The sequence below is a fragment of the Molossus molossus genome, unplaced genomic scaffold, assembly GCF_014108415.1.
Source record: "Molossus molossus isolate mMolMol1 unplaced genomic scaffold, mMolMol1.p scaffold_m16_p_11, whole genome shotgun sequence".
Lineage (NCBI taxonomy): Eukaryota > Metazoa > Chordata > Mammalia > Chiroptera > Molossidae > Molossus > Molossus molossus.
Genome location: NW_023425346.1, coordinates 18,730,339 through 18,742,372, shown reverse-complemented (window position 1 = coordinate 18,742,372; position 12,034 = coordinate 18,730,339). Strand labels below are relative to the sequence as shown.

At 43.2% G+C, this 12,034-nt stretch overlaps 1 protein-coding gene across 1 annotated transcript in view; it reads right to left on the bottom strand.

Annotated features, from left to right (window-relative positions):
* ACMSD (aminocarboxymuconate semialdehyde decarboxylase) overlaps positions 1-8,891 on the bottom strand; it is a 78,256-nt gene extending 69,365 nt beyond the window's left edge. The window contains exons 1-2 of the mRNA XM_036254411.1: positions 8,783-8,891; positions 1,928-1,972 (exon numbers count right to left, since the gene is read on the bottom strand). Coding sequence (XP_036110304.1) covers positions 1,928-1,972; positions 8,783-8,839 — 102 coding nt within the window. The 5' untranslated portion in view covers positions 8,840-8,891. The remainder of the gene's footprint in view (positions 1-1,927; positions 1,973-8,782) is intronic.
* Between the last annotated feature and the right edge of the window lie 3,143 nt (positions 8,892-12,034).

The following is a 12,034-nucleotide window of genomic DNA, read 5'->3' as shown; positions in this document are numbered from 1 at the left end:
TATCGAGGTTACAGACTGCAGCCTGGGATATGGAGAAAAAAATCACAGGCTCCCGTTTCTTTTAGGGCTTCCTGGTAGCCTTGTAATCAGCTCCGTTCAGATTGTTCTCTTCCTTGGGGAGACCTGAGGCCAGCTCAGATCATTGGCTCCCAGGCCTGGAACTAGCCCTTTTCATGGCAGATCTGCAGCTCGGTGTGGAAATCGGCCCCTAGTGGGCGCGCTGTGATGAAGGTGACGAGCTGCCCCAGAGATCCTGGTGTTGAAAACTCTGTAATGATTCCCCATTGCCTTCAGGATCAAGTTCAAAGGCCTAAACCCACCTCCATGGCTCCATCTGAGGAGGCTTCTGTCCACCTCTTCAGCTTCTTCCTACCGCTTTGCTCCCAAAACTCTTGCCTGCTGCTGTCTTGTTACGCCAGTAAGACCCGCCAAGGAATTTGTATTGCACTGAAAATAAAATCCAGGCTCCTGAGCACGTGCTATAAGTGCCTCCATGCCCTGGCCCCTGCCTACCTAACCAGCTTCATTTTGTACCATCTCCCCGTTTCCTTACTTCTCAGCCACATCGTCCTCCTTTCTGTTTCTTGAGCTCAGCTCTTTCTCGTATGGTGGCCTTTGCAAGTGCTGTTCCCCGAGCCAGGGACACTGTTTCAGGCTTTCCTTCCTCTCTCTGGGTCTTCACTAGCTGCCTGTGTAGCCAGACCCAATAAATCTTCCTAATATAGGACTGTTTTTCATTCCATTCCCCAAAGTTGATTAGTCTGCCCCTAGAATTTGAGCACCATGAGGACAGGAAGCATGTCTGTCTTGTTCACCAGTATATTCCCATGTCTGGACTGATGGGGCTGGCACAAAATTGGGGTTACTGAAAATCAGGGAGTGAATGAATGAATACAGCCAGTGGTTTTCAATTTTGAGCAAGCACCGGAATCACTTGGAGGCCTGTCAAAACAGATTGCTGGCCGGATCCTCAGTTTCTGATTTGGTAGATCTAGGTTGAGGCCCACGAATTTGTATTTCTCCCAAGTTCTCAAGTGAAGATGAACTGGCTGGTCTGGGGATCACATTTTGAGAAATGCTGGTCCCAGCCATAGCCAAGTGCTTGGGTTCTGGGCTTACATAAGTTTAGTATTTCCATGCCTTTGCTCCCTGTCTTCTCTTCCTGGAAACTGTTTCCTTTACTCCTTGGGCAAGCCTTCGTCCCTGCTTCAAGACTCGGGATGGGCATCACTGCCTCCAGGAGGCCTTCTTCAATATTAGCGCCCAAGTCTACGTCCTCTAGCACTGATGCAAAAGCAGTCCTAACCTTGTCACATTGCATTGCGTCACCCCTGCACAGGGTAAGCGTCTTCCCAGACCGTGAGTCTTCCAGGCCTGCTGTATACCTGTGTTCCAGCTCAGGCACGTTCCCTCTGAACTCCACAAGGTACAGGCTGCCTCTGAAGATGAAGTCAGAGCTCACCTCTGTGCAGCCCCAGGCTCTGAGCTCCTTCCCAGGCCTCCTTTCATTTTTTCCTCTTACTAAACTCAGCCAAACAGTGCTGCTCCTCCCCCATCTCCAATGTTTACTTTCTCTGGCTTGCGCTCAAACCTAACCTGTTCCTTGTACGTATCTGGTTGGCCTTAATATGCTATAATGACCTGTGGAGGGGGCCATGTCACTTCCTTAAAGTAGACAATAAATGCTAAAATTGGTTGGAAGGCAAAAAAGGGAAAGATTTCTTAATGGCTTCTCAAATTCCTAATGCCACTCTTTGAAGGTACCTGCATTTTTTCTAATAATTTTGAGAAACCTCAGTGCTGTTCTCTTCCTACTACAAAGTCGATAGGAGGGCCGAAGAGTTGAGAGCTCCCTGGGGGCCTGCAGGAAAGTCTCAGGCTCAGGTCCCTGGGTCTGAGGCATGCTCACACTTTGGGAGAAACTCACCTTGCTGTGGTGTTGGAGCTGCACCCAGCCTCCATAGCCAAATCTCTGCGGAGGGCAAAGGTACAGTTAGTGAAAGAGCAAAGCAGACAGGACTGCAATAAAGGGCATTTCTGGGGCAAAGAATCCTGAGCTCCATTCTTCCCTTTCAAGCATCACCTTCCCATTTTCCCCTCATGTGCATGTATCATTTATTCACTATTTATATTTAAATCAATTTAATTTATTTTCTTAAATGCATTTATTTATTTTTTATCCTCACCCGAGGACATTTTTGCATTTTTTGTTCAGACAGAGTGGGAGGGAGAGAGAGGAAGAGAGAGAGAGAGAAACATTGTTGTGAAGGGTCACATCGAGTGGTTGCCACCCGCACAACCAACCAGGGCCGGGGACAAACTGCAACCGAGGTGCGTGCCCTTAGCGGGAACCGAACCCGGGTCTCTCTGTACCGCAGGCCGACGCTCCAACCGCTGAGCCAAACTGGCTAGGGCTAATTTATTTTCTTAAATGCATTTATTTAGGAATAAAATTCTATACCATGGAAGTGCTAGTTTTATCTTTTGTCCTCATGCAATTTACAATTTAAAAATGAGGAGTTATGTTAAAAAAATATTTATGTGCCACCTAAACTGTTTCACCAGCCACCAGGAGTCCATGAAAGTAAGGATCACTCTTTAGGAAATACCATATTAGAACACAGTTCTTCAAAGTGTGTGTTGTGATCCATGAAATCAGTTTAGTGGACAGTGACCCAGATGCCCTAAAAAACACAAAACAGTATGTGTAGCAAATGGTCTTGGTGTTCCACCATATTTCCTCCCCTTAGCACTTCTGTGTCAACCCTTTGGCCACTGAAACCAGTTTTGATCAGGCCCTTCTATCAGGTCCGAAGTTCCAGGAAACTATTGTCCCACTTTTCCTCTGCAGTCCTCACCCAGGGACGGGGTGGTTGTCTATAAATACACTGAATACACTAGACCAAGATCTGACTGAGGGGAGGCACACATTCTACACTCTCTTTGGCTGCCTTGCTTTCCCTGTCTCACTTCCCCACTCCACTGGTGTTTTCTGAGATCACCTCCAAAGTAAACTACTTGCATTTGAATCTTCATCTCAGGGTCTACTTCTTGGAAACCCAAGTGAAGATAGTAAAGGAATGGGGTGGGATGGGATAGGGTGGGATGGGATAGAATGGGATGGGTGGGATGGAATAGGTTAGAAATGTCTCCCATGTGCAATCATTCATTTCATGAAATTCTTGTTTCCATTATATATGTGGATGTTTGCACTGAGTCACAATATAAAATATATTTCTCCTTGACAATTATGAATACAAATTTTTGAAAGCCTCTGCCTAAGAACACAGGTATATGTGACTCATGTAACTATAAGTTTTAAAATCTCATTTTTTTCATTCATTCATTCATTCACCATTCATTCATTCATTCATTCATTCATTCTGCAAACCCTGGTGGAGCCCCACCCATGACAGGCCTTACTAGAGCAGAGCAAATAAAAGTGAAGGACAGTCCAGCCCCTGCGGAGCACAGTCTTGAGAGGGTGGGGCTGTGGTGAGACGTGACTGAATGATGCACAAATTCTCTGGGCGCCTGGAGGAGGTTTCGGACCCACAACTTGGGTCTAGCGGCATCAGGGAAGGAGATTGGAAAGGTGGTTTGGGGTCATATTGGAGAAGAGCTTCCAGGGGTCAGCATTTCCAGGCTCCAAAGCACTGGCTCCCGACTGGTGATGTAGGAGCGGAAGGTGTGGCAGTCAGAGACAGCTCCCATCATCAGTGACAGGTTGACGGGTTACGAAACTGAAGATCAGTACAACTTCTCGCGTGTTTTGGTCAGATGAGATTAGCTAACTGTGGTGGGTTCTCATGTCATGACATGAGGTTGTCCTGAGGAACCCAAGTCCCAGCAGATCCCTCCTCCTAGCTCCGCTCTCCGCCCAGACTGAGAGGGAGTTCTGGCCTGTGGCACAGGGCATCTGTGTGTCCGTCTGTGACAGGGGTCTGCCCCAACAGGCTTCTTTGGCTTTGCATCAGTTTTATTCCACCTTTATTCTACCTGAACTAAGATCTGTTCTTGAGTTACAGCTCAAAAAAATCATCTTATCTCTGGATCTACCTACCCCTCCCCAGGGGACATCGGAGGACCTGGCTTAGTACACTGGGCATGCAAGAGAAATTGTGGACAGAGGCCCAAGCTCCTCTTCCCTGCACCCAGTTTCTCCTTTGCCTGTCCCCCCACCCCCTCCACTCTATCACACGTTCAGTACCCTTGTGCTCTCCCCTCTCCCCCTGGACAGAGCTGCCCAGAGACGTGGGGGGGAGGAGAGGTGGACTGTGGCCCCATCAGTTGCACTTCAGAGTAAACACTAACTCTCAAACTGGAAATTCGCCATTGAAACCTTACTTTAGTATAGAAGAAACATTTTTATTTTTCTCCTTTCCCTCCCTCTTTCTCTATCATCCCTTCTCTTTCTTACTTTTTCTTAATTGCCTGTGGAACTTTGACCCGTAGGTAAATGAGCAGGTTAGAGAGCATTCCATCTGGGGACGGGCAGAGAGGCAGAGGGAGGCGGGACATGGGGCTCTTGTTACACACAACAAACCACTTAGAAGATACTTGACTGTACTGAGTAACTTAACATCTCGAAGTCCCTGTTTCCTTATGTGTAAAATGAGGCTAACAGCAGCAGCTGTGACACAGGGTTTCATGGGTATTGACTGAGGTAATTTATAGAAAGCTCCCGACACCAGACCTGGTTGATAGAAAGGACCTCCTCAGCGCTAACGGTGACGGAGGCGCTGGTGGACGTGGATACGGTGGTGGTTTTGGTAGGGATGGTGGTGGCGGTGGTGGCAATGGTGGAGGTTGTGAGCTGGTAGTGGTGATGGTTGTGGTGGTGAGTTTGGTGCCAGTGTGGTAGCAGTGATGGCAATGGCAGTGGGGGTGGCTTCCTGGGGACAGCATGTTCTATCCTGAGGTGGTAAAGTAAGGCACACCCTAGGGTCAGACACTAAGGAGGCTACGAAGGAAGGAGTGCTTTGTCACTCTGTGTTCCTCCCTCCCCTTTCTTGAAAAGCACAAAACTTGAATACTTTGTGCTTCTTCTAGGCCCCTTGCAAATACCTAACTTATTTGGGTCGACTTAATTCCTCTCCAAGTCTGGGATCTATCCAGTCCCCCAGCTCATCCTAGGTTGAACCAAGCCTGGGGTTTGAAATTTATGACCCTGGGAGTAGTTTTGGTCAGAGCATATGCCAGGAGGCATTTACAGTCTGAAGATGTTTGGCTGACAAGGACCAATGTCTCACAGGCATTTATGGGCATGACAAATATAAAACAAATTTAATAATTCAAGGGCATTCAGTTCTATACACAAGAGATGTGTTTCTGAATTGGGTATATATGAACTAGGTTGATGAACTGAATGACATTTTCAATGTTTGGGGACCTCACACTTTCATGTGATGAATAATGAACCTCCTGGGTGATGAAACCAAATACGTATTTCCTTACAGAGGTTGTTTAAAAGTCAAGTTATGGCTGAGATTTTGTCTCCTAAAATCTTACAGTGATCAAGTGTAATTAAATTATTGCTAATTAAAGATGTAAATATATACATTTTTTTTTACCAAAGGCTAGAATTTTTTGACTCCATTTGAAATTAGCAGAATCTGCCCTGGCTGGTTTGACTCAGCGGTTAGAGCACCGGCTTGTGGACCAGTGAGTCACGGGTTCAATTCGGGTCAAGGGCATGTCCTCCACCCTGACTGGGGTCATGCAGGAGGCAACCAGTCGATGTGTCTCTCTCACACTGATCTCTCTTTCTGTGTCTCTCTCTCTCTCTCTCTCTTTCGCTCTCTCTCTCTCTCTCTCACTCTCTTTCTCTCTCTCCCTCCCACTGTATCTGAACAAAAATGGACAAATATCCTCCAGTGAGGATTAAAAATAATAATAATAATAAATAAATAAAATAAAATTAGGAGAATCTTTGCAAGCCCTACTAGTGGGCACATAATAGGAGGTCAGTAGAGTCTTGCTGAAGGAAAAAGCTGCCACCTTATCCTCAGTCTTGTTTTTATGAATCATCGCATGTGGATAACCTGAAACAACTTTCCCCATGGTTTCTGAGCCACCGTCCTGTTTGTGACAGCAGAGAACGCGGGCCCTGATTCATTGGAAACAACTTACTCAGGCGCCCTCTGAATCTGCTCTCTTCTCACCTCAGTGATCTGAACTGTAACTTTGACTAACATCATTATTCACAAGTGAAAATGAAAAGCTTTCTCAAATCTCAGTCTTTTGCAGTCATTAGTTAATCATCAAGCCGGGCATGTTGATTCTGCTTTTCTGTTTTTTTGCTGCATCAGGAAGTCAAGTTATTGAGGTGTGTCTATTAATATTTAATTTTTAAAAGTCAGGTTTGAAAAGAGATATCAGTTCTTCCAAACAGGCTTCAGCTTCTAACATAAAACTAATAGTGGCTTATTCTTTTCATTCTTTTATTGGAAAGTTTGGAAAAAAATGGTGAGAAAAGATCAGAGACTGATGTCTTAAACTGTTTTACCCACTAAGAAACAATTGGAAGACAAAGGAAATTTGTTGTAACGATTGAACTAGATGAACACCAAAGGAGATCTGATATTAACCACCGTCACTTGAATCCTCACTTTATTCTGGCCACATAGACTACAAATGGGGAGAGGGGAAGGATCCCAGCACCATTCAATGTATTTTTATTTGTCTCACTCCTCCCAGTTAGAAAACGCAGAAGTGTTCTCTGCTAGTTGTTTCATCACTGGCTTGCCTGCACTCCAATGAAAACCTCTGCCATGTGACAGATCTGACTGCCTGACCTGCAGGTTGGAAGCCAGGTTCCAAGCACTCCATGTGAAGCCCCTGGTGGGCCTGGGGTGTTCAGGAGTGGACTGGTGTTGAGGGAGGCACTGGGGGCAGAAGGACGCAGGGACATCCCTCATAGCAATGCTGTTCTCTCGGGCCAGCTCTCTCAGTTGGGGGTGGTGGTAGTGCTGGGGAGGGGCCACCGTGGCCCCACGTAGCTCTGGGATTCTAGGCTTATTTCTGAGTCTCTGGTACTTTATCTGTCCAGCAGCGTTAATAATATAAATCCTATAAATTCTGCAATTTACAATATTTTGTGTGAATCAAATTACGTATTGTTTCCTGAAAGTATAGGAATGTTATGATTATTATTACTCCTGTCATCATCATCATCATCATCATCATCATCATCATCATCAAGTGTATCAGTTATCTGCTTGCAGCATGTGAGACTGCTAGGTAACAGCCTGGTTCATCAGGACAAACTGTCCCTTCCCGCTCTGAGGCAATAGCTAGAAGGTAGGATGGGAGCTGGGCTAAAGTGCCCGCAGAGCACATGCTGGCTGAGTCTCCAGGGCACCCATCTACGGCTGCAGCCCTCCGTGCTCTGGTCCCTCTGCTTCCTAAGCAGTTTTAGCAACACCTTTGGGGCCCTGCATTAGGTGGAGCACTTAGAAATGATCAGCTCTTGGTGACCCGCTCTCTGCTCACACTAGAGGCAGGCTTTGGGGTACGAGACAAGTAGTGGGAGGTGGGTTGTGGCACAAGATACTAGGCCAACAGTCTCCTCTCCTGAGCAGAGGAGGCACCTCTTTAGGCTGCTCCGGGTCACCATCACTCACATTGTGAAGTGGTGTTTACTCTTTAATAAAATATGACAAGGACAACAGCATTCAGAGCAGCAGTTTTTGAGTTTGAGGGCTTAGCCTTCACCACTGGCTGTAACAGGACAGCCTTTCAGAGATGACTCAGCATCATTTGCATTTTTCAGTCCACAGTGTCTACCATTCATCTTACCTAAAACACGGATGAAGAAGGAAACACTGCAGGTTAACATTCTTCCAGGATACAACTATGAGAAGAAAATGGTCTCTGCTACTTGCACAAAGAACCATCATTTAATTAGAGTTTAGGTCAATTCATTTTCCCTCACTTGGGATAAAAAGGTGAGACATCAGTGGTGTAAAAGTTCTAAAGAAGGCTTAGGACTGGGTGAAACCCAGTACTTAGCCCGAACAAAACCCAAGCCAGTTTTAAATTCCTTTCATGTCTCCCGCCTTCCTAATGATTTCATTAGGAGTTACAGTTATTCATTCAAAAATTCTAAATGACAAGAGGAAATATCTGTCTTTTGAGAAACACAGAGAAGAGTCTTTAGAGACACTCATTGTGTAGAAGCGGCATGTCTTTTCCTCTGGGGTTTTTGATGTTCCTTCTCTCTTGTTCATAACAAGGATTTACAGCTTAAAGAACGTCATAAAGGAAAGGTTTCAGATAGCGTCCTGAAATAGACTACAAAAAATTCTGCAAGTTTTCTCTTGGTGCTTCTAAACCTTATTTTAAACATTTTGGAAAGGAGATATGTTTTAGAAGTCCTGGAAGCCTGTCACATTCCATTTTTTAATGGTCTCCGACTCGAAGCTGTGACTTAAAGTCCTGTAGTCGGCTCACATGTTCCCTTCCCAGCAGCTGAGTGTGGGATTTAAGTGGAAGTAGAACTGTCTGACTTAAATTGTCCAGACATTTTAAAGAATGCTTCACTGAAGGGCAGAAAGGGATTTTGAGAAAGCACTTATGTCTTTGATAAGTGTTCTTTCAAAATTAATATAAAAGTTACTTTTAAAAACTAGAAAACCAGAGCAACAAAGTCATTTTAAAGTACCCTGAAAGCAGAGAAATTTAACATCCAGTTTTTCAAAGAAGAGCTAGGGTTATTATAAAGGCACTGAGAAACCCTGAAGAAATTCCAAAAATAGTTCAACAAATTAATCACCATTACCTTTTTTAGATCTGGCCATTCTTTTGGTAGAATATGACTATGGACATCAATTTTCATCTCTACAGGATCAGAGGAGAGGCACGTAAAGAAGAAGTTTTGATATTAAGAGCTCTCCATAAACACCCTGGAGTGAATTGATTTATTTATTTGTCCTTTCACTCTTTACTCACAGGACAGCTGGCCTGCTGAGCCGAGTTACGACCTATTAGAGTTGCTTTATTCAAGTTCAAAGTTCTGTTTGTCAGCTGAGTTTTAGGTCAACAAGTCTTTGGTAAGAAGAACATGGAGCACAAACTTTGTTATTAGAAAGAAACTGTAAAAATTTTCCTAATTTGGTGAAGAAAGAAGGCATTCAAGTTCAAGAAGCACAGAGAGCCCCAAGTAAGAAGAACCCGAACAGGCCCACACCAAGACACATAGTAAATTAAATGCCAAAAATTAAAGACAGAGAGAATCCTAAAAGCAGCAAGAGAGAAGCAACAGGTTACCAACAAAGGAAACCCCATAAGGTTCTCAGCTGACTTCTCACAAGAAAAACTACAGGCCAGAAGGGAATAGGATGAAGTAATCACGGTCATGGAAAACAAGGATCTGTTATTATTATTATTATTATTATTATTTTTTTTTATTCTCTCTCTTTTTTTTTTATAATGAATTTTTATTCATTTTTTTGTTACAGATATTTTACCTTTTTACCCCATTGGCACCCCCCAATCCCACCCCCCCTCCACCCTGTCCCCGGCTTAGTTGTCCATGTTCATTGGTCATGCATACATGCATATAAGTTCTGTGGTTTATCTCTTCCCACCCTCCCTGCCCCCCATCCCCTCTTCTGAGGGATGTCAGTCTGTGCCCTACTTCCATGTGTCTGGGTCTACTGTATTCCTCAGACTGTTATGTTCATTATATTCCGTATATAAGTGAGATCATGTGGTATTTGTCTTTTTCTGCTTGGCTTCTCTCACTTAGGATAATACTTTCCAGGTCCCTCCATGTCGTCTCAAAGGATAAGAGATCTTTCTTTCTTACCACTGCATAGTACTCCATTGTGTATATGTATCACAGCTTTTTTATCCATTCGTCTACTGGTGGACACTTGGGTTGTTTCCAGATCTTAGCTATTGTAAATAGTGCTGCTATGAACATGGGGGTACATATATTCTTTCTGATTGGTGTTTCAGGCTTCTTAGGGTATATTCCCAGCAGTGGGATCACTGGGTCAAATGGAAGTTCAATTTTTAATTTTTTGAGGTAGCACCATATTGTTTTCCATAGCGGCTGCACCAGTCTGCATTCCCACCAGCAGTGTATTAGAGTTCCCTTTTCTCTACACCCTCGCCAACACTTGTTGTTTGATGATTTGTTGATGGCAGCCATTCTGACAGGTGTGAGGTGATACCTCATTGTTGTTTTAATTTGCATCTCTCTGATGATTAGTGATGTTGAGCATTTCTTCATATGTCTCTTGGCCATTTGTATGCCCTGTTTGGAGAGGTGTCTATTCAGCTCCTCTGCCCATTTTTTAATTGGGTTCTTTGTCTTCCTTTTGTAGAGTTGTATGAGCACTCTATATATATTGGAAATTAACCCCTTATCTGATACATCATTGGCAATGATGTTCTCCCATACAGTGGGTTGCCTTTCCATTTTGATGATTGTTTCTTTTGCTGTGCAGAAGCTTTTTAGTTTGATGTAGTCCCATGTGTTCATTTTCTCCTTTATTTCTGTTGCCTTAGGTGATGTATCTGTGAAAATTCTGCTCCGTATGATGTCCGAAATTTTGTTGCCTACATTTTCTTCTAGGATTTTTATGGATTCACGGGTCACATTTAAGTCTTTTATCCATTTTGAGTTTATTTTTGTGTATGGTGTAAGTTGATGGTCTAGTTTCATTTTTTTTGCATGTAGCTGTCCAATTTTCCCAACACCATTTATTAAAGAGGCTGTCTTTACTCCACTGTATGCTCTTGCCACCTTTGTCAAATATTAATTGAGCGTATTGCCTTGGGTCCATTTCTGGGTTTTCAGTTCTGTTCCACTGGTCTATATGCCTGTTCTTGTGCCAGTACCAGGCTGTTTTGGTTACAGTCGCTTTGTAGTATAACCTGATATCTGGTATTGTGATCCCACCTACTTTGTTCTTCTTTTTCAAGATTGCTGTGGCTACTCGGGGTCTTTTTTGGTTCCATATGAACTTTTGATGTATTTGTTCTAGTTCTATGAAATATGTCGTTGGTATTTTGATGGGGATTGCATTGAATCTATAGATTGCTTTGGGTAGTATGGACATTTTAATGATGTTAATTCTTCCAATCCATGAACAGGGTATGTGCTTCCACTTTTTTATATCTTCCTCTATTTCTTTTTTCAATGACCTGTAGTTTTCTGCAAATAGGTCCTTTACTTGTTTGGTTAAGTTTATTCCTAGGTATCGTAATTTTTTGGAGCGATGGTAAATGGGATTGTTTTTTCAGTTTCTCTTTCTGTGAGTTCATCAAGATGTACAAGAATGCCGTCGATTTCTTGACGTTAATTTTGTATCCTGCTACTTTGCCAAATTCATTTATTAAGTCTAATAGATTTTTGATGGAGTCTTTAGGGTTTTCTATGTACAATATCATGTCATCTGCAAATAATGACAGTTTCACTTCCTCCTTTCCAATTTGGATCCCTTTTATTTTTTCTTCATGTCTGATTGCTGTGGCTAAGACTTCCAGTACTATGTTAAATAAGAGTGGCGAAAGTGGACATCCCTGTCTTGTTCCTGTTCTTAATGGAAATGTTTTTAGTTTCTGTCCATTGAGTATGATGTTGGCTGTAGGTCTGTCATATATGGCCTTTATTATGTCAAGATATGATCCCTCTATTCCTACATTGCTGAGCGTTTTTATCAGAAATGGATGCTGGATTTTGTCGAATGCTTTTTCAGCATCTATTGATATGATCATGTGGTTTTTATTCTTCATTTTGTTTATGTGGTGTATCACGGAAAACAAGGATCTGAATCCAAGACTACACTATCCAGCAAGGCTATCATTCAAAATAGAAGGTCAAATAAAGAGCTTCCCAGACAAAAAAAGGCTAAGGGAATACATTAGCACCAAACCAGCACTGCAAGAAATGTTAAAAGGACTACTGTAATTAGTAGAAGAACTAGGAAGAAAAATATAACCAAAGTAAACAAAAATGGCAATAAATAAGTACATATTAATAATCACCTTAAATGTAAATGGATTGAATGCTCCAATAAAA